Source organism: Salarias fasciatus, chromosome 22 (genome assembly GCF_902148845.1).
Source record: "Salarias fasciatus chromosome 22, fSalaFa1.1, whole genome shotgun sequence".
Classification (NCBI taxonomy): domain Eukaryota; kingdom Metazoa; phylum Chordata; class Actinopteri; order Blenniiformes; family Blenniidae; genus Salarias; species Salarias fasciatus.
In genome coordinates this window covers 5,738,622-5,761,518 of record NC_043765.1, presented here as the reverse complement: position 1 = coordinate 5,761,518, position 22,897 = coordinate 5,738,622, and the positions used below count along the sequence as shown (strand labels likewise).

Genomic DNA, 22,897 nt, shown 5'->3' with positions numbered 1-22,897 from the left:
TTTATAAATCCCTTTACAGTTCTAAATTCTTAAAGCATGAGGCTGACCACTTTCTTAATTTGGTGAAACAATGGACCCCGCAAATTGATGAACACTTCAAAGCTCTAACAGAAGCTGAAATTTCATTAGCAGAGCTGGATATAGCTGTTTCTCAAATGCCCAATGGGAAATCACCAGGACCAGATGGTCTAACCAATGAGTTTTTTAAACATTTCTGGTCTGAAATTCGGGATATTGTTTTTAATGCATTTAAAGAATGCATCGCAAACTCTACCTTATCCCCCACAATGAAACAAGGATTTATCACTCTTATTCCAAAACCAAACAAAAATAAACTTTATTTGGACAATTGGAGACCTATTACTCTACTATGTGGTGACTACAAACTTTTGGCTCATGTTTATGCTAACAGACTAAAGAAAGGGATTCACAAAATAATTGATGAAACACAGTCAGCTTTTATCAAAGGAAGACACATTCATAACCACACTCGTCTAATTTTAGACCTACTTGACTACAATCATCTGATTTCACATGACAGTTTCATCCTTTTCTTAGATTTTTTTAAAGCTTTTGATACTCTTGAACATCAGTTTTTGCTCGAAACTTTAAAAAAATTTAATTTCGGCCCGAACTTTTGTAACATCATTCATATGCTTTATAAAGATATAAATAGTAGTGTATCTTTAAGCTGTGGTGTGTCTAGAAGGTTCCCTATTAAACGAGGCATTCGTCAAGGATGCCCAATAAGTCCTCTACTGTTCATTTTAGCTACAGAGCTGTTAGCAATATATTTAAAAAATTCACCAGATCTTCATGGTATTAAAATGTTCGGGAAAGAAATTTTAATCAGCCAGTTTGCGGATGATACAGCACTACTTTTAAAAAACCAAAATATGGTTCCATTGTCTATTAATAAGATTAATGTATTTTCAAAAGCATCAGGTTTAACATTAAACCTTAACAAATGTGAAATATTGGCTATTCATGATTGCAAACTTACCAATATAGCCAATATTCCAATAAAAGATGAGGTGAAGTACCTAGGACTAATTATTACAAAAAATCTGAGTAATAGAGAAAGTCTAAACATTATCCCCAGATTAAATTCCATACAGAAAACTTTTAACCACTGGCTCTCCAGAGATTTGTCTGTGTTTGGTCGAGTTCTTTTGTCTAAGGCCGATGGTTTTTCCAGACTTATTTATCCTTGCCACTCCCTTTATATTTCACCTAAAATGACTAAATCTTCCAATTCTATTATTTTCAAATTCATATGGAAAAATAAAACTCACTATTTACGGAAGTCGCAGCTGGTTCGAGAATATGTAAACGGAGGTTTTAGAGCTATGGATTTTGAATCTGTGATTGCAACTTTCAGAGTCAAATGGCTAAAAGAATGTATCTCTAATCCTCAATCTATCTGGTACCATATTCCTAACAAATTATTTGATCGAGTTGGAGGTCTTATTTTCCTCCTTAAATGTGATTTTGAAATCCCTAAAATTCCCATTAAGCTATCTAATTTTCACAAGCAAGCCTTACTGTTCTGGAAAATGGTATTTTCCCATAATTTTTCACCCCACAATTCTTTATTATGGAACAACAGGGTTATAACGTTAAACAGAAAATCCCTTTTTAAGGTAGACTTGTTTGAAAAGAATGTGAACTATGTGTGTGATTTACTGAATCCTGCTGGTCAGCTATTATCCTTTGAAGACTGTGTCCAAAAGTATAACATTTCTATTTCAAGGAAAGACTTTGCCAACTTATGTAAAGCAATTCCTATTCCCTTACTCCGTATGATACAAAGTAACTTTCAGTCCTCTGTTACCTCCCCTTCTCTACCTTCTCTTAGAGTTGGTGAGGTTAACTTATTGGACAAAAAATGTGACAACAAAAACATCAGTTTGACCTTTAAAAAGAAAAATTGGAATGGTTTTGATTCATGCTCGTTACGTAATATAGATATTTCTCTGAAGAAAAAGTCTTTCTCCTTCTACCTTTCATTCCCTGTCACCCCTAAAGTAAAAGAAACCCATTTTAAGATTATATCAGCAATATACCCTGTTAATGACTTCTTTAAAAAAAGATTTGGATTTGATGTGGACCCCTGTACTTTCTGTTCAACTGAAAGTGAAACATTAGACCATCTGTTTTTTAATTGTTCCCCAGTCAACATATTTTGGTGTGAAATTCATAATTGGCTGTCCCTGAAAATTGAAAACATTCCTCCATTTACTTATAACGATATTATCTACTTTATGGACAATCTGGACACACAATTTTCGGATGTCATCAATCTTGTGGTTATTTTGGGTAAATACTATTTACAATGCTGTAAGTGGAACAACACTATTCCCTCCTTCATTGCTTTCACCCACTCCTTGACCACATACTTTAAATCACTGAAAAAGATGGAAAAACTTAATAAGAAAGCAAAAAAATTGATCACAACTATTTCTAAATCCTTGCTTTTTTGAAATGTTGTGCCTGCATCTTGTGCCTTTGTTTACTGTTCTTTTATTCTTTCATTTTTGTATATATATAGTGTCCATTTGCTGTAAATTTCTGTTTTCTGTGTCATATACACTAGTTTGAATTGTGTCTATATATTTTGCACCCTGACTTGTTTTGTAAATACTTTGTTCTAAATAAAGATTTGATTTAAAAAAAAAAAAAAAAAAAAACCCTTAAAGACAGTTGCGTCCTTGGACCACAGGGGGCAGCACTGCGCAAGAGGGTAGAAGAAAGCCGAAAGAAGTGCAGCGTTTCCTGCAGGAAAAAAGTTTAGCCAGGGGGGAGCAGTGATAATTTTGGTCAATGATCTATAACAACGCCCTTTATAATTGTAAGTAATGCGCCCTGCATTAGAAATGTTTAACATTTTGCCTGTATGACCTTGTTAATAAATGCATTCAAATGAATTTTCTTGATTTCTTTCTAATAGCCTTTGTAAATATTATCTGTGATAGAAAGTTAATACAACTACTCCCAAAGTAATATACACCATTTTTTATTAATAAAATAACAGCAAAACGAACTATTTAACAAGCAGTCTGGATTCTCCTTAACTCCAAGGTAGGTCTGGTCAGGGCCGGCCCGCGCTTCAGAGGCGCCCTATGCGAGCCCGAGACGAGCGCCCCTTGGGAGCGTGTTTTTCGAGCGGTCCCGACATTTGTTGAGCGGGGGGGGGGGGGGGGGGGGGGGGGGGGGGGTGCGAGGACGAGGAGCGCGGTGCGTCGGACCGCTGCACAGCGGGGCACACGGAACACAGACCGTCGTGGCGCCCCTTGTACGACCGCGGCGCCCCCCTCGGGACGTGGCGCCCTAGGCGGCCGCCTAGTTCGCCTATGCCTAGAGCCGGCCCTGGGTCTGGTAGAATGTCAAAATTAAGGGAGATAACGCTCCTTAGTCTCGCTCCTTTCCTCAACTTGTTTAGGAATGGGACAGCACTTAACTTCACAGGAGCGCGCATTTTGAGGAATGAGGAGTAAGATTGAGGATTAAGCAGAGAATTGGGATTCGCCCTTCATCTTCACAGCTTCTGCTGCTCAAACACACTTCAGCAGAACATCTGGAGCAGACTGGATTTCAGAAGAAACAGCATCGTTCAGGTCTGGAGTCAAACGAAACACTTTATCAAGGCTGGAGCCTCAAAGACCGAGACCAGAAACAAAACAGCCTCTGACAGCAGGATTTATTTGAATAATTTAATAAAAACAACATTGAAGACATTTCCTCAGGGACAGTTTTCAGCCTCTAAAGTCTTTCCAGCTTCCAGTCTTGCTAAAGGCTCAACAGCTCCACACAAAACGGCCTCAGACAGAACAGTCCAACCCTCCAACACTGAGGAGGAGTCAGATATCGTCTCCTGAGCAGAACAGACAGCAGAAGTGTGGCTGTCACAGCAGGAAACAAGGCTCTGATGCTGAATCTGCTGGGAGCTCCAAACACATCTGGTGCTGACAGAATGAATGGAAGTGTGTTCTGTTCTGTTGAAGCAGGACTTCAGCCTTCAGGGCTCCTGTCGGGTTCTTGGAGCAGAGGTGGAAAGAGTACAAAAATATTATACTCAAGTACAAGTACTGTTACTCTGATGTGATTTTACTTAAGTATAAGTAAAGTTACCTGTCAAAAAATCTACTCAAGTAAAAGTAAATAATTTAAAATGTACTTGAGTAAAAGTAAAAAGTTACTTTTTAACAACAGGTGTTTTCTGCCTCTATTGTGTTGTGCAAAAAGGAAACGAGGACATGCATATGTACATATCAATTAAACTGTTTTATTTACAGGTAGTGAAGCAAATTCAATTATATACATGAACTGTCTGAATATATACTCGCTCTACCACAGAAGCTGGATGAGCCCAACACAAATGAAGCTCATGACAAGTTTGTCCACTGTTGCCTGTGGCACACGTCTGTCGTCGTGCCATCATGTCGTCCCATTTAGGTTGTTTGGGCAGCATTCCTGGAGGCCCCAGTGTTTGTTTCCGTGTTGCCACCCCGTCACCAAAGGCCTTCAGCTTTGATGGATGTCTCCTCTGAAAACATATAAATAAACAAATATTTTCATTACTATGTAAATCACTACCTTTATTAAATACTCAGCATTTTATTTATTATACTCATAGATATGTTTCTACAGCTAATGCATTTGTGCATCAGAATGCAAAATTTGGTCACAAAAACGTGAAGTATGAGGTACATAATAATAAACAGGAGAAACTGTGATCTTAAATTATGAATGTATTCACACAGTGTGTCTTAGTTTGGTTCAAATAATGATCTCATAAAAGAACAGATACAACTTAAACAATTGTGATTTGTTAATTTGTTTTGAGGATGCTAATGGAAAAGATTTAGGGCTCCCTCTCTGGCGTTAAAAGTGGAGGCTTGAAAAAAAAAAAAACTGCGGTTTGTCGTTTGCATGTCAGCAGAGAAAAATGGAGACTGGCTTCAGAATCAGTGCCTCCATCCTGTCTGCTGGAGTGTGAGCAAAGTTATTTTGGAAAACGGAGGGAAGAAAGTGTCCGTTTATGAATGGCATCATGAATTACTCTGCTTTCTCAGCTGTAGGATTACTAGGTTAAGACAGACGCTAAATGGCGAGCTTGCAAATTTGCATTTATCAGGAGGCGATAAAAGAGTTAAAAAGCTGCCAAATCATGCCTGAACTGTACAGACCACGGGGGGGAGCAGCTGTAGGATGTATGCTGTGGTACCTGTAATACTGATCACGTCAGGTTGCAAGCTAACTTGCGCACATGATTAGCCAGCCGAATAACAGCGTTAGTTAGCTTGTTGGAAAGAAAACGAGAAACACGACTTACCTCAACATGCTTGCGCACAGGAGCCAGGGGTGCACTGTAGTTTTTGTATCTGTGTCCTCGACCTCTCCACGGTCGTCCACCACAACGCCTTCGCCTGTCTCCATGCTCGCCATGTCTGTCTCTGCTGCACCAATTAACTCTCCTTCCCGTGATTCAGTACCAGAACGCGTTTTCTCTTCTGTTAAAGCCTTTTTTCCTTTTCTTTTTTTTTACTCAGTAACGTTTGTGATGTAAAATGTACCAGAGTACATTACTTAAAAGAAACTGTACTTAAGTAAAAGTAAAATTACACTTCTTAAAAAGTACTTGAAAAAGTATAAGTACACAAATAAGCTACTCAATTACAGGAACGCGAGTAAAGTAATTCGTTACTTTCCACCCCTGTCTTGGAGTCAGACTGACGACTCGCCGCCAGAGCTCAGCAGCACTGCAGTCGTCCTCCGAGGAAACATTGTCATGAAGAGATTCCTACAAGCTCTCCAGCTCTGTGTCTTCTGCTGGGCTTCATATCTGCTCTGCATCTGGATGAGCCCAAAGGTGTGAAGAACACATCTGGCTTCATCCAGAAGATGCTGCTGAGCCTCGGACAACAGAAGCTCCGCCCACAACTTCAACATGAAAACATGAGAAAAGCCAAAGTCCAGCAGAGCAGGTCTTTAGTGGTTTCCAGAGAGTCAGACTGTTGAAGCTGAGCCTCAGTTTGTGGTGTTTAGTGTCAGGATGGAGTCTGCTTCTGGGACAGCCGCTGAATTTACTGAGATCAAACTGTCAAACTGCTCAGAGTAGGGTTGCCAACTCCCAGAGATTGAAATAAGGAACGCCTCTCGCGAGCAGCTGAAAAAAACTGGGTTTTTGGGGGGTCAAAAACGCATATATAACAGCATTTTGCCACAGTTATACCTATTACAGACTGTAAAAACACATTAGGCTACTGCATTACACCTACAATAAGTCATGATCAGCTTGATCAGTTTGTGTTTGAGGCCTACAGTGAGACAGTTATCATTCCAGTATCACCATCATGATGGACAGCAGCTCTCAGCCACTGCACCGGACGGTAGAGCAGCTCAGCAGCTCCTTCAGAGGAGACTGAGACCCTCAGAGCAGGAAGGAGCTACCACAGGCCTCTCATCCCCACCGCTGTCAGACTGTACAGTTCTACTGTGTAGAATATAACCTAATCCTGGACATTATAATATCCTGCACCCCCCCTTTCAGAAATTCAGCGACACTTTATCATCCATTCACTCCACTAAAACATATTGTACATATTATATCATACTGTATAGTTATATATTGCATCGTATATTACATACTGTATTGTATATATTGTATATATTATATATTTCCTGTTATATTTTTAAGACTCAGGTTGTAGATACAGTCAGATCGTCATTGTCTTGAGCTTCTATTATCAACCCTAGTATGATTTGCACTGTTACTTGTGAATTATTGCACCATTCATTACTTTTGCACCCTGCTGTGGGTTCTATGAGCCGATACACCTGTAAATTTCTCCACTGTGAGATTAATAAAGTCTTCTATTCTATTCTATTCTATATTTTTTGCTAAATGTGCAAAATAACATCAAACAGCTGCTGTCTCTTCTGAATTTGAACATGTTCTTTTTTTATTTTCAACTAAAAAAGTGCAAAATCAAAACTGAAAAACCTTCTGAACAGAAAAACCAACAAGGTTCCGTTTCTAAACTGAAAACACACCACAGTCTGCAGCAGCAGACACACATCAATGAACTAAACATGATATATCCGATATGGAAACGGCACAAACTTACCTGTCTATGGAAGCCATGCTGCTGCTTTAATGTTTTGATTTACTTCTTCCCATGCGCTCTGTGACCAAACTGACTATTGCCCAATGAGCTGCCGTAGCCTAAGAACGGTCTTTTTTTTTTACCAATGAGATAAGAGTGATTCTGTGTTGTCGAGCCATCTCTGTCAGCTCATTGGTCACAGAACGTCAGAGAGCCGGTGAACAATTTACCGTAAGTTTTCATAAGAAAGCGCAGGTTTTGACTCTCAAAAAAATACGGAACAAAGTGCGTTCCTTTTCAGCTCAATACGGAACGCAAACTTTTACGTCCAAATACGGAACGATTCCGTTTTTCAAGGAACGGTTGGCAACTCTAGCTCAGAGTGACTTTATTCAGCTTTTTGACTTTCAGGGTCTGAAGTTCTGTGACTTTTCTTTCTGGAGTTCCTGTAAACTTTATTGAAGTGGATTCAGCTCAGAAACATGAAGTGTAATCTATTACTAATGTCAGGTAATCCCGTTTGTTTGGTGGAATATATGAAGTTAACTTGACTCAAAGAGTTTTAATTGAATGAAATTGATGTGAACATTACTGAGACTCTTTCAGAACTCACAGCTTTAAAAGAAGCTCAGCTCACTCAGAAAGAATCATTTCACTCTACTGGACACAATGAAGTTCTTTTACTGACATTTCCCAAAGTAATCGGTTTCCTAAATTCTTTCCAGTAAACTGAACTTGTTAGAATTTCCAGTGTAGACTGTCTTCATGTCCATTGAAGCCCAAAGAGGATTTTCACTGAGTTGTCAGAGTGAGAACTGCTGCAGGAGCCTCCTCCTCCTAAACATCTGATCCAAACACACTCAAAGAGCCACAAGCTGCAGCAAGATTCCACCAAAGCAAAGTCAATCCACAGGGAGGAAGGAGCCCCGTCCTGGAGAGCAGCTCACAGTGGAGCAATCAGCAACTTCTCCATCATTTCTTTTGGCTCCTGCTCCATCAGACACAATGACTGGAGCCTCTCTGGACTCTTCCTTTCATGAAGAGGTTTCTGACATGCTCTGCTCCTCACTGCTCCCCTGAAAGACAAAGAAAGACAAAGAATCCTCTTTTAGTGGGATTCAATCCACTTTTCACCTGGAATCCATGTTTGTGTCCACACAGCAGATCAAACAGAGAGAAATGTGTCCAAAGTCTTCAATCCAAACACCACATGTTCATGACATGTCACATCTGGAGCTGGACTGGAGTGTTGGAGACGACGGCCTGATTTCTGACAGGATTCACTTGATGGACTCACTTTCTTCACGACTGGATCTTCTCCTGATGAAGAGGAAGTTTCAGAGGCTGGAAAACAAAGAGCAAAGCTTGTTCTCAGTCATTTGTGTCTGAAAGGAAGAGGAGAAATCACTGAAGAGGAACATCCAAAGGAAGAAACTTGGACAAGGAGAGTTTCTACTTTACCTTGAGGTCGTTTCTTCAAGTAGACGATGAGTCCCATGATGCAGCCTGTCAGGAGGAACAGAGCAGCAACAACTCCTCCAGCAGCAGCTCCAGTGGGAAACCCTGCAGAGAAACAGCTGCTCAGCTCTCTGAGGAGTTTGGACATTTGATGTCAGAGTGTGAGAAGTGTGGGACGTCTCCAAAGAGCCTCAGCAGCTCCTCCAGCTGCAGCATGGAGAGCATCCTGATCAGCTGCATCAGCATTGCTGCCTGCAGAGAGCGGCAAAGACTGCTGACAAGATGACTGTGGCTGCATTGAGGCTGCATCGACACTGTCAGTGGAACGTCTCCACATTCTGATCTGCTGCTCTCATGAGGCTCACATCCCATCTGCTTCTGGACAGTGGAAGCAGGAAGAAGACGCTGCATTCACAGACTGACAGATGGGATCCAGGCCTCAGTCACATGTGGAGATCAATCCAGATGAACTCTGGAGGTTTGGACCTCTGGGAAATGAGGGAAAGTTCTGGACTGAAGTGAACTTCACTTTCTATGACGCTGGACTTGATTCCCTAAAGTGAGAAATGAGAGAATGAGAGTGAAATGAAGAGTCTCTGACCTCCATCATTTGTCTTCCAGTTGGTCCTGATGTCCCGTTTGTCCAGTCTCTTGGAGACTTCCTGTCCTCCAGCCAGATGAAACACACAGCTGTACCTCCCCCAGTCTTCATCTTTGAGCCCTGAAAGATCCAGATCAGCGCTCATCTGGAAGCTCCCGTCATGGTTGGGGAGGATCTCTCCTCTGACCACGTCCTCATGGAGCTCCTCCTCGTCTTTCTTCCAGAACATCTGGGCTCTGTCGGGGTAGAAACCTGTAGCGTGGCAGGTGAGCGGAGAGGAGGGAGTCTCTGGAGGAGAGACACTGAGGGAAGATCTGGAGAACAAGCAGGAAGACACCTCACTCTTTACTGGATTCTTCTCTACACTCTTTCTCTCTCATGTCAGCCACTGCAGCCAGGAAGAGACGGGCCATGGAAAGAGGGATGAAAGAAGGCCAGATGGAGAGAGGAGAGGAGATGCTGAGAGCAACATGAAAGAAGAGAAGCTGAGAGACAAACTCCAAACATTTTACCTTTTCTCATCAGTGAGCTCCAACCAAACTTCACAAACTTCTTCAGCCATTGTGGACAGTCTTTAGTGTGGTAGTACTTCTGCTGAGCTATGAGGGCTTTGTTAGTGTCCAACTTGTGTTTGGTGGGAACAGCCTGAGGAACTGGAGCGATGAATGTTTCTGTCTTCATATCCAGAATGATGAAATCTTCTCCATCATAACCGTACTGCCAATATCCCTTCACTTCATCAGTTTCATCGTCCCATTCACAACCAGACATCCGCTGATTAATGTGAACACCTGACAGACAGAAAGACACAAACAGACTTTCTCTGAGAAAAAACCAACAAACTCGCTGTTTCATTTCACAAGCTCAAGTTAGTGTGTTTAATGTTATGTGTCATGTTCATGTAGCTCAAGTTTAAGATACATTATTAAATGTACTGGTTGGGTTAGGCCAATGGACAATTAGTTTCATGGACAATTAGTAGTTTCATGGACAATGAAACAGAAGAGCTTCTGGGGTAGGTGGAGGCAGGTAAATTGTATTATTTCTGCATAGACTTAATAAAAGGCTCAGTGCACTGATGTGTTGTGTCCTCAGAAGTGGTTGGAGATGAGGAGTTGACAGGTGTCCTGTCAAAGTTTCCTCTGTAGAGAGTTGTAATGGTGGCATGGTTAGGCTCAACTATTTGTGAAGGTGGCTCAGGGAAAGCGCCATAGAGAGATAATGGGCATCTATGACTAGTCATCTAGTCATTATTGATTATCTTAACTAAGGATGTGCGAGTACCGATACCAGGTATCGGTATCGGGCCGATACTGGCCTTATTTCAAGATATCGGGTACTCGTGAAGGCTACCGATGCCAGCCGCCGATACTCACGGCAAGAAAACCCCACGCGTAGTAAGCCCTCCTCACCAGCAGTTGGCGGTAGTGCAACCAAATGGGATGCAAGCTGCCGACAATATGAAAGAGGAAGAAGCTCCTCTCTGGAGCGCTGACAGGCGCAGGGCTACACTGCAGCGGGCTGACTTCTCCATGAGTCTCATCCAGAGCAGAGACAACAGGATGAATCCAGAACGGCTGCTCGTCTCACCAGAACTCCGCCGGTGTGGAAATTCTGTTATATAAGTGAAAACGAGCCGAGCTTTGCAGAATGCTAACTCTGCAATGCTAAAATTGCTAAAGGAGGTGCGCGATGTTGTTCATTTACCACTAGTAATTTGTTTAAACACCTCAGGGCGAAGCTTGTGGACGAGAGTCTGACTCTGTTGTGCTGGAAAAAAAGAAAACTCCGGCAGCAACTCGACAGCAAACTCTGCAGAAGACTGAGAAACTGAAGAGCAGAGATCCGAGAGCAGCACAAATAACACGAGAAACTCTTTAAACTCAGGGGTTTTTCTATCTTTGACTTTAGTTCATAAAAAAATCATTCAAATTAGTACATTTAAAAACCTTAGTTTATGTAAAGTGTAAAACTCAGAGAAGTTGTTTTATCTTGCACTTAATTTCATTTAAATAAGTGCAAACTCAGTTGCTTGTTTTATTTTTCAGACTACTATTTTGGACTTAAACAGTGGCTGGGCTGCCTTTTTATTGGAAATAAAATTCATTTTCAAAAATAATCTCATTGCATTATTTTAAATTTTATGTGTATAAAGTATCGGTATGCAAGTATCGGTATCGGTGAGTACTGAAGATGAAGTACTCGTACTTGGTATCGGTCTGAAAAAAAGTTGTATCGCACATCCCTAATCTTAACCCCCCCACAGTGAAGGCGTCGGAGGACGCTGACTCGAGGGAGGCCTGGAAAGGCAGTCTGGGAGCTTTGTGAGTGACATATCACAATAAAGAGCTGAACTCGGTCATCCTGTGATCATTCTGTATGTGGAAAACTTATGTCCAGAAAAAGAGAGAGACACATTACAGTGGTGCCCAACTCACCAGACCAGGATGACAGAGAGACAGCCAAATGCAGCCAATGGAAGCTCTGGCCAGAATGATGGCAGACATGGTCCGCTTGCAGCAGGAGCAGGCTATCATAAACCTGCAATGCATGGAGTCACTGATCGGGAAGACGGAGGAGCAGACTCAGCTTTTGGAAGGGCTGCACCCAGGGGATCACCCTCCCCAAGATGACCAAGATGGAAGATCCCCAAACATTCATAGAAATGTTCGAGGGGACGGCTGAAGCATGTGGTTGGCTGGCAGCAGAGTGGGTGGTGAGGCTACTTCCCCTCCTGGCCAGGGAAGTGCAGATGGCTGCACTGAGCATGCCTTCTGCTGCCAGGGGAACTTGCAAGACAACAAGAGGGAAGTCCTAGATCAGTTGGGACTCTGCCCGGAGGACCAACACCACGTTTTCCGGGTAGCTCACCTTCACTTTCGCCCTCCAGCTGAGTGACGCCATGATCAGGTGGCTACAGCCACTCAGGACCGCCCAGGAGGAATGGATCATCAACATGATTTTCCGGTGATTTGGATGTGGCCATCATTTTGGCTGAGGACCGCCTGGTGGTCCATCCCTATGAAGAGGCAGAGAGCCAAGCTCCAAGTTCGAGACAGCCGGTCCCGGCTCCACACAGGAGGCCATGACATGCCGTGGCATGGCAGCAAACATTAGACGGTGTCCCCGCCCCCATTAACACCGCCACGGTACTTCCATCTAATCAGGTCCCAGATGCTACGAGCATTCTTCCCAACCCACCAGGGACTTCTCAGACACTAGGGCAGAAGAACTGGAGCTGTGGATGGCCCAGATATCTGGGCTCCAACTGTCACTTCATGGAGGTGGGCCAGGTGATCCGAGTCATCAGATCACTGTCCTCCGGTCTGGGAGCAACATACCACTGTATGGTATGGATCTCGGTAAGGGTCCCAGGCATAGGCGGCGCCAGGGTGGGGCTTGGTTGGGCTAAAGCCCCACCAAGAACTGTAGCCCTACCACAAGCCAACCAAGAAAAAATAAAAGTTTTAAATCCAACAGCGCCACTGCGGCGCATGTAACGGCATTCAGACAGGCATCTGCGATGACAGCTGAGCTGTCACTCTGGGTTCCTGCTACGTAGTACGTCACTCCTGTGAGTGCGCCTTAGCTAACCTGACCATAATTTGTATTGGAGGCTTATGGTCACCCGTGATTAAGTTAACAGTAGTAAGCTGGTCAAAACATGGACACGTTTGTTTTTAAACGTTGCCGGACGGTCTTGTTGATGAACAGTTTGTCCTGCTTCTCACGGTTTTTGAGGAGCTTTTCCGGGTCACAAAATTCATATCTGAGCAGCTCCAATCTCCCACTCTTGAGCTTTCATCCACAATAGACTTATCAGAGTCAGTCATAGTGACATTATCAGACAAACTTGCAGAAGAGTCGTGGAGTGAGATTCGGGACAGAGCAGCAGACCTGTGCACCTGTGGTTTTTGCCTCCAGTCAGAAAAACCAGAGGATTGAACTTCTGTGAAAACCAGCCTGATGAGTTTAATATTGTATTTTATTTTCCTGACTGCTGCGTGTGGTTTGCCTCCTTGATGCGCGCTTGCTGCCTGCATTCTTAATTTTTTGGAGCTGTGTTTAGATTCTTGGCTGTTCTGTGGAATACAGCTGTATGACCGAGCAGCTCTGTGTTGCCAGATTGGGCGGGTTTCTGTCAAATCAAGCTTCCTTATTGAACACGTCGGACGGGTTGATGAAATGATTATGTGTTTATGACGTGTTTTTTTCATTATACAAATACAGTTTTAATGTGCATTTTCAACCGAGATGGCGGTTTGGGCTGCGTTCCATATTTATGGACGTCCATAAATTGATACCTGTAGTCGCTGCTTGGACATTTAGAGAGTGTTTGCCTTTTCTATTGACATAGTCCGTGGAGTTGGAAGCTGGTTGCTTTATTTCAATGTGACTACCATCTACAGCTCCAAGACACTGGGGCATGCCGTGGCCACGACGAAAGCCCTCTTCAGTAAACTGTAGTTTCACGTACTTAGGACCAAGGTGGATGGAGTTTGCCCGTCAGGTCTGCCTGACAATGACGGATACCACCTGCCGTGACACACCGAAGGCATTAGCAGTCTTCCATAGCCTTCCCTCATTGCTCAGATAATTAAGCGTCATGGCAACCTTCTTCAACGGGTCAATTAGGGCTCTCATGTTTATGGTTTGGCCCTCGATGTGCTCACGTAGCTCATTAGTGAAAGTGATGACAGACTCTCGGGACATCCGAAAGTTCTCCCTCCCTCCAGTTGTCCATGACAACTCCCTTCACGAAGTTGTCCCACCAGCTGCTACTTCTTCCAGGTCTGACCCAACACCTCCGCCTTGTAGCCTTTCCTGATCTTTTTCGTGCTCCATCCAACATTACATGAAGCATGGCGTTCTCCACGTTGATTTGTTGTATCTCGTGGTACTGAGGGAGTGCAGTATTTTGCGGTAAAATCGGCAAAAGGCTCGCGGTCTTCAGCAGGACGTCTGCTACACTGCACAGCGCCACTGTTGTTTACAGTGTTCTGCACATGCGCATTTGTTACGACATAGCGCAATGACGCAAGCGTATCAGGAAATGCTCCAAAATAGGAGTAATTAATACGGAGCCATGGATTCAACAGTTTTTGGATCTGTTCACTCTGGGACCTGGTTTCAAAAATGTTCAGTTTCAGATCCACGGAATGCTGAATTCGTGTGGATGACAAGGTGAATTGATCGAATATTTTTGAGTTTTGGCCTGGATTTGTCTTCATGTGGATGTGGCCTTACACTGCACCATATTGAGACTTCCTGGGGGCAACAGTGCTTTCAAGCCCTACAGGATGCCTGAACACAAAAGAAGAGTAGTTCAGCAAGAGTTAGCTGATATGCTGGAAATGAGTAATAGAGGAGTTCCACAGTGCCCGGTGTAGCCCCATTATTCTGGTTCTGAAGAAGGATGGGTCTGTGCGCTTCTGTGTGGACTACCGCAAGGTGAATGAGGTGTCATGTTTTAATGCCTACCCAATGCCCTGGGTCGACAATAGGGCTGCACAATTAATCAAATTTTGATCACAATCACGATTTTGGCTGCCGCGATTAAATATAGATAATCATTAGTGATTTTAAAATTGAAAAAGCAGGCTCTGTTGCATGTCAAATCAAGCACTCTCTTAACCCAATAGTGAGTCAACCACCAGTGGACGATTGAGGTTACGGCCACATCATTGCGCTGCCTAAACAGCAATTGAGTGAACCATGCTGCAGCGGCAGCGTCAAAGGATAAAACTGTGAGAGAGTGCAATGTCGGAAGTAGCAGGCAGTGATAGTGCAGGGGGTTCATTTCCACATCACTAGTGTTTACTTCTTTTTTTTCCATCAAGGTCCAAGTCTTCAATTTAGTTGAGGAACATATGGTGCAATGCTGCTTCCCTCAGCCCACCTAAAATATTTTTCAGTTGTTAAATATTTTAAACTGTTGAATTTGACACAAAAACTATATTATCAATAGGGATGTGGAGATGCAGCTTCATGAACCACTGTCTTTATTTTTTGAAGCCACTATATGGCACTCTTTGTTCTAAGATAGAGGCTGAAGGACTGGCAATAGTGTGCTCTCAAGCATTTCCTGAACAGATAGCACCATCTAGTGGCTTCAGAAAATGAAGAAAGTGGTTCATGAAGCTTCATCTTCACATCACTAATTATCAGTGCATTAATAGGGCAAGTGTATGCGCAGGTCTCTACAAAATCAGAACAATGATTGTTGAGTGTATTGTAACCATTGTCACTATACCAATATGAGATTTTATGTTGTAGGCCAGGGGTCTGCAATTAGATTTGGCGGTGGGCCACTTTTTTTGGGGGCACTTCAATCGCGGGCCAAGGGGTCTCCAGCTCTTGCGCGCGTCCATCCGCGGACTGGAGAGTGGGGGGGGGGGGGGGGGTGGGGGGGGGGGGGGGGCACTGGACGTATTTAACGCGACTGCATTTGCGCAACAAATGGCACCGCGCCGCGCTACAAGCAAAACTTTTCGCTGGTGTGTGAATTCATTTGCGGGACGCGTCACGCTGGTACAAATATGCAACACAGAACATCCTGCTGAAACATCACAGCTCCTCCTCACCGTCTCCTGCACAGCAGCAGTGGTCAGGATTCTTCTGATGTTTGTCCCACAGTCCTGTGTGCACCCGGCTGTGTGTGTGACGTGTGTGTGTGCGCGCGCGCATACTGATCGATGGTGCGGGTTTTGTTCTTTTTTGTTTTTATTACTGTTTTTACTGTTCAGCACTTTTATGAAAACGAGTAGTACTTTTACAAATAGAGATTGAGATGCTCCGCCTGCCACCATCGCTGCTCTGTATCTGACATGAGTAAGTCAGCTCCGGCTGCGGCCGAGGCGCCGGCATCGCCTCTGGCTGCCTGCTGCCCTCCGGAGGCGGTCTGAGCTCGGTGAGTTCCACCGTCTTCTGCAGGAGCTGCGCCCGGACGGCCGGTTCCAGCGCTGCTTCAGGCTGACGCTCTTTCCACCAGAAGCGGTGAACAAGTGAGATCGCACACGCCGCTCGCCTTGGCATCATGCCAATTGTTCTGCGTGGTCGGAGCCCTGCTGCCCTATGTCAGCACGTCTGTGAAGAGCTCCACGCTGAAAGGCTGTCCTGACGCCAATTCGCTTGAAAGGTTCAATTATTTCAACTCGAGCGACAAACAATGGAGCGGCGGGCGGCGGGCAGCAGCGACTGGCAGTGCAAGTCGACTGGCGCTCGGATTTTTCCCTTGAAACGCTCGCCGCTGGCCACTCACCGCGTCATCGCTCACCGTCCGCCGCTCAAGGTTGAGCGACTATCGCGTCATTACAGTGACTTAGTGAAACACACACTCAAACTTACTGGAGAATAAACACGGTGAGCTCGGTGCAGCGCACTCACTTGCGCTCTCTGTTCACCAGACGAGGTGCCACTCCTCTTTATTTTTCAGTGACAAACCGGCAACCACAACAAAACAACACATCCCTCGAAGATTGTCTATTGCAACACAATGACAGATATCGCACTCTCACAGGGGTGCGTGCGTCCGCTCGAGGGCCCGGGGTAATGAGTGCGTTAATGCGTTTGTGCACGCGCGTGTTGGGATCCTCTCACGGGCCAGATTGGACGGTTCAGCGGGCCACATTTGGCCCGCGGGCCGCTAATTGCCGACCCCTGTTGTAGGCCATCGTTGCATTTGCTATACCTGGCTGCTTCATGAACGAGATGGACATGTAAGTTTTGCACTTCTGTCACAGGAAATCGCAGAAGACCACTTGAACGCTACAGAACCAGCCACAAACATTATGAAAGAAGTTCAGCTTTCCCTTGCATTTGCAGTGATTGTGTGTGCTTTTTCAAGTCATAAAAGTCTCTCCAAACCCATGTGAGACAACATGGATTTAGCAGGAGCAAACCAGTGGACTTTGAAGTTAAATGTCTTTTATGCAACGTTGAGGAACCAGACTGTCAGTGACATCAGACAAGTAAAAATCATGACAGTGCTTTTTCGTTTTTCTTTTTATCTTTGAGAAGCCCACAGGACGACATGATAAGGGGATTGAATGTGGGAATCCTCAGAATACAAGAAAGGGAGGATCTGGTTGACCTTGCTGTGGTGCTGGACAATCAGATCATACTGCATGGCATCAAGGACGACTGACACTACTATTCTGTTTGGACTTCTGTATGTGTTCAACATCGACTACATGACAGAGCTAAGATATACCTTTGAAGTCATCAGCTACTCATTAGAAGCCACCTCACCCCCTTAAGCTACGTTCACACCGCCAAGTGCTGTCTGCGATTTTGCGTCAAAGACAAGTGAAAACAAATGGGAACGCGCGTTCCAGCTGCGATGAGACGCAACGCGTCGGGGCGTTGGCGCTACGCGTCGCGATTTTGCGTCCGACGCTGAAGTTGGGAAATCTGAACTTTGGCGCGTCGCGATTTTGCGGCAAACCAATCATAGAGCGTGCCCATGGTGACGTCGGCCAGGGAGCGGGAACCGGTCCGAAGAGAAGCACTTCGACCATGGAGGAGCGTGTAATAATGGCCGTTTACGCTCGCCCAGAGCTCTGGGACAAAACTTCTTCTTTTTACAGGGACAGGAACAGAAAAGCAATTGCTTGGAGAAGGGTCAGTGAGGAGGTGGGCGTCCCTGGTAAGTAACATGAAAAACCCAAATTCTATTTAGTTTAGATCACCCGCTTTTTTTTACCTAGCCAAAAGATCGAGTTAGCACCATTGCTACATCCATGTTTGCTGACTAGTCGTATGTTCATTCAGAGGAGGTTTGCCGAGTGCGGTGGAAGAGCCTCAGGGACACCTACATCAGGGAGAGCCGGAAGGAGAGAGAAAGGAGGTACAGGAGTGGTGGAGCAGCAGCGACAGGTGCCAAGTGGCGGTACCTCGCCCTCCTGTCCTTTCTGGAGCCCTCCGTGGCGCCACGCCAAACTAGTGGGAATATGAGCCCACGGAGGGCCCAGGAGGATCAGGAAGGAGGGCGCCCAGAGGAGCCAGTAGAAGAAGCAGCAGGGCTTTCAGGTGCTTGAGGTCTCTCAAATGAAGCTATGAAAATATGTTGTACAAGGCTGACAAAATAAAACAAGGATTGAGTCATTGCTGTCAATAATAGAGTATTTATTTTACTGTTATTTTCATGTAATTACATATTAATATCATTTGCTGTAGTTGTCATAAGTGTAGTTGCAGCAGCTATAATAGCATTAAAAACAATCTGATAACAATACAAATGCTTGCACTTATGAGGTCATGTTTTTTATTTCTTTTATCATACCCTTTCGAACCAGGTGAGCTGCTGACCCAGCTGGAGGACACACAGCAGCCAGAGTCCTCCCTGGGTCTGCCTGACCCCACCCCTGCTGCTGCTTCCACATCTGGCTCCTCTGCTGCAGAAACATCTATGCAGGCTGGCCCTTCCTCTGCTGCTCCACCACCAGGTGTGGAAAGTTGTCACTTTAAAGATGTACTTAGTTTTTGTAATGTAGGGTGTGTAATTCACATACATTTCTCCAAAACTTCCATGGATGTATTTGGCTCCATATTTAAAATATTTAAAACTAAAGATTGATTGTACAGATAATGTTAGTTTAATATTTTGTACAAAAGTTAATTCTTACTAATTGTCTCAAGTTTTGTTTGTGTAAAAACTTTTCAGTGAAACATGTTTTCGCTCTCAGCATTCGCATTTGACTTTTTCTTTGAAGGTCCGAGGAAGAGAGGCAGAAAGAGGCGCCACGACTCCGGGCCCACAGAGTGGCAAAAGGAGATGCTGGACACTCTGAGGGCCATACCAGAAGCGCCTCCTGCTGCACCGCCCAGGCCTCTCTCCGAGGACGAGATGTTCCTCCTTTCTCTCGTTCCTCTTCTGCAAAAGGTGCCTCCTCAGTCCAAGGACTACGTGAAATTCCAAATTCATAAATTAATATATGACAACAGCACAGTTCTGTTAAATTTGGAACGATTGGAGCCTACAGAGTAAACTGGTTTATTAACCAAGAGGAGGCATCCTTTGCAGAAGAGGAAGCAGACCTTCTGCTCTCCCTCCCCTGAGGCTGTTCCACCGCACCTTCTCCAAGCATGGACTTTTCTGTTCCTGTCCCTGTGAACTTGTAAATAGTTATTTATTTTAGTTGTATATAGTTTCTATGTCAGAAATCAATCTATGTTCTATTTTGTAATAAATAACTTTTCCCCCACTTATTTTGGAGTCTTATTTATAAGCACAAAACAAGTTGACATACATGGTTTAAACAGCTAATATAGATATTGTCCCAAGTAAAACATTACTACATTTATGGGATTTATGAAATGTCATATCAAAAACAGACACAAAAGTGTGGAATTCATGTTTTATTGTTTTCACATTAACCTGTTAAGACAATCTTCTAATTTGTAACTGGAATAATGTGATGAAGTTGAAGCTGCAGGCAGCAGTGAAGTCCTCACTCAAAGCAATTATCTGCAAACAGAAAGAAGACAGATTCACAGCACAAATGTAGAAACATTGATTTGGACTTTGTTGTCCGGCTGCATGTCTTTTCTATTTCAAGGTTGTGGCTCTTTAGTTTTAAGTGGGTGGCTCTTAAAAGAGCCGTTGTGTGTCAGTCCTGTGGAGGACAGAACTATTCTCCTGGCTGCCATGGTACAGCTCCCTCTTCACAGAAGTGAGCCATGAACACCTCCCTCGCAGATGTGGCATCTCTGGTGGCGTTGTTGGCTCCCATCCGTCCCACGGATTGAAGAGGCTCTTCCTGGGCTGCTGCTCCCCTCTGCGCTGGTACATGGTGAAGTGCAGCAGGCCTCATGAAGTTGTGGAGAAGGCAGGTGGCCTTCACACACTTCTCTGCAACTTCAGGGAGGATTTCAAGAGCCCCTCGAAAAGCCCTCCACTGTGCTGACCAGATCCCAAATGCATCCTCCACCACCAGCCGAGCTCGGGACAGGCGGTAATTGAAGACGCGCTGCTCTCGGGTAAGACCACCACGTCCTGGAAAGGGCCGCATCAGGTTTCTGCGCAGGGGGAATGCCTCGTCTGCCACAAACACATGAGGCTGGAGGTGTCTGTGGTCAGCTCCTGGCAGGTGCAGATCCTGAGGCAGGGGCAGCGTGCCTTCGCGAAGGGCTTGACCAAAGGTGGAGTTGGCCAAGATCCCCCCGTCGCTGCTTTGACCATAACCTCCAACATCTATGATGCGGAACTGGTACCTGGCATCCACGACAGCAAGGAGGACGATGGAGTGGTCCCCCTTGTGGTTAAAAAAGAGAGAGCCAGAGTTGGGAGGTGCCCTCAGCTTCACATGCTTCCCGTCCAGAGCACCACAGCACAGTGGGAAGTTCCAACGCTCCTCAAACTCCTCAGCGATGGACCTCCACTCTGCTGCTCCAGGCACGGCCATAAACTCCTCCGCTAGGCAATCCCAAATGGCTGTCACCACATCTGGGATGATAGTGGAGACTGTGGAGACGCCGACCCTGAAGCTGTTGGCAATGGTGCGGTAGGAATCCCCAGTGGCAAGAAACCTGAAGAGATAATACAACAATAAATCAGCTACTTTTATTCTGATACAAAACAGTTCAAAACTTCATATGAACATCTACACCAAGATGTGCCTTATTGGTTGGGTAAAAAATGGTAGAGCCTGCGTGACTTCTCCACAAACGGTTTCACAATATTTGACTCCATCACATTTCAGTCTATGACTGAATGTATCCATTATTTTTTTCATTTTTATTAAATGAAAGCATTTTGAAGAGTGATTACAAGACAGTTTTTTTTATATGAATTGACCAAATGGTTGATTAATATTACTATGTAAGTGTAGTGTAGAACAGTTTAGCCTAGTTTATTCCTAGTATTGTGCTGGTTTGGACAAAAATTAGCCCTGGTTTAAACCCAGTGTGGTCCATGATTAGGCCCGATTACGGTCCAGTTTAATCCCGTTTTAACTTTGGTTTCATCATGATTCAGTCCCTGTTTACCAGCGGTGCATAAATTAGATTAGGAAATGTGTTAAAACCCTGTACTTCAGTGCAACTTACCGCAAACAGATGGACAGACGCTCGTCTGCTGAAATGGAGCGCCTGTAGTTGGTGTCCTGGTAAGTGATGCGGGCGCCGACGCGGGCCAGGAGGTCATCGAACTGGGCACAGGTCAGCCGAAAGTACCGCTGAAAGCGACACTCATCCTGGCGCAGCTCCTGGAGCAAATGGTGAAACTCACCAAACTCCGACCGTCTCTGGATAATGTCGTGCACCCAGGCACGGCGTACTGTCCGCCGACGGCGTCGTGGTTCGGCTGTATGAATTAAATAAAGCCAAGCCGCTCGCTTGACAGGATCCATGATGCTAAAGCACACAGGAAAGGAAAGCCCGGAAGCCCCGCCAGGGAAAAAGCCCGGAAGCCCCGCCTCCCCACCAGACGCGACGCGTCGCGTCTGGTGGGGAGCTTTTGGCCCCGCGTTGATCAGCGTCGGACCTCAGAATTGACACGCGTTCAGCTTCTCGCGTTGACGCGCTTTTTGACGCAAAATCACATTCGGTGTGAACGTAGCATTACATTAAAACATTGGACTTTTCTTTTCTGGATGTCATATATATAGAACTTTCAACAGGTGGAATTAATGGTACTAATGAGAATGAGAGCACTACAAATGCCTGGCGTGATATGCTGATTCTCTCAAAGACATGCTGTAAGATCTTTTTTTTTTTTTATTCTGTCACTAGCTCTCTCATTCCTATGTCCTTGGATGTAAAATTCCCAGTTTGGTTTGTGTGTTTTTTGAGTGTTCTGTAGGTGTGTATCAGTGTATGTGTGGTTGTGGGTGTGTATTTGTACCTTATTTATGCACCTTTCATTTATTTCATGCAAACTATTTCTTTTTTGGTCTATTTGTGCATTTATTGTTTTTTCTTCTAATATTCTATTATGTTACATTGCTGTACAGCCCATTGTGACACTTTCCCTTGTCTTGGGTTTTCTGTGGAAATTGAGACTGTGTTCAATACCTAAAATCTTGGCATGCAACTTTTTCTTTTCCTGACTTTGTGTTAAACTTTAATAAAAATGTGATCGACCAAAAAAAAAAAAAGATGACTGTGGACTTCAGTGAATTATCAAACAGAGACGATTCAAGAATATGGCAGAGATCCAGAAAGAGTGGAAATTGAAGCGGGAGTCGCAGCTTCAAAAACCACCACATTCATACCTCTTTCCCACTGCAACTAGCGAGTCGACCCATGTTTTCGACCCGCTAACTATCGCCTTTTTAGACTCCTTTCCCACTGCCTGCAGGCCCAGGTCTCACCGCCTGCTGGCGAGCTGCGCCGCTGCATTTTCCCGTGCTGATGGTGTCCCACGTTGATGACATCATCAGCGCGACGGAGCAAAACGAAAGTAAACAATGCAGCGGAACAAAGTCCCCAATACCTGTAGACGAATCTCCTCTTCCCCACAGATCAGAGGAAGCTCTCTGGTCTTGCTGTCTTGCCAATGTAGGGTCATATGGACAAAGGAAATCTCACGCTGTGTCCAGAAACAACAATTAGTGCACTAACGTAGCCACTCTGCGTCGACGTCATCATGTAAGCTCCCGGATGTATACCTCCCACTAAAAGCCAATAGAAAGCTGACCCGCTAAAAACCCGGGTCGATTGCAGGGTCGAATGACCGGGGCCGAAATGCCGATCAAACCCTTTCACACTGCCATGGAGCCGACTGTTA

At 44.7% G+C, this 22,897-nt stretch overlaps 2 protein-coding genes and 1 pseudogene across 2 annotated transcripts in view; all 3 read right to left on the bottom strand.

Moving 5' to 3' along the window:
• The window catches only part of LOC115409384 (major histocompatibility complex class I-related gene protein-like), a 112,623-nt gene that overhangs the window by 35,478 nt on the left and 54,248 nt on the right, over positions 1-22,897 (bottom strand). The gene's annotated exons all lie outside the window — the stretch shown is intronic.
• The window catches only part of LOC115409380 (major histocompatibility complex class I-related gene protein-like), a 48,059-nt pseudogene continuing 32,642 nt past the window's right edge, over positions 7,481-22,897 (bottom strand).
• On the bottom strand, positions 16,612-22,480 carry LOC115409373 (putative nuclease HARBI1). Its single transcript, XM_030120530.1, has 2 exons — positions 21,217-22,480; positions 16,612-20,697 (listed from the first exon to the last, which is right to left on the bottom strand). Exons 1-2 carry the CDS (start codon positions 21,516-21,518, stop codon positions 19,800-19,802), a joined length of 1,200 nt encoding a protein of 399 aa, XP_029976390.1. The 5' UTR covers positions 21,519-22,480; the 3' UTR covers positions 16,612-19,799.

What these genes read in the sequence shown, in the direction of transcription:
- LOC115409373 (XM_030120530.1), bottom strand. Translation starts at nt 21,518, where the DNA reads ATGGATCCTGTCAAGCGAGCGGCTTGGCTTTATTTAATTCATACAGCC. An exon ending in CGTCTGTCCATCTGTTTGCG is followed by an intron (nt 20,698 to 21,216) that starts GTAAGTTGCACT and finishes TTATCTCTTCAG; the next exon opens with GTTTCTTGCCACTGGGGATT.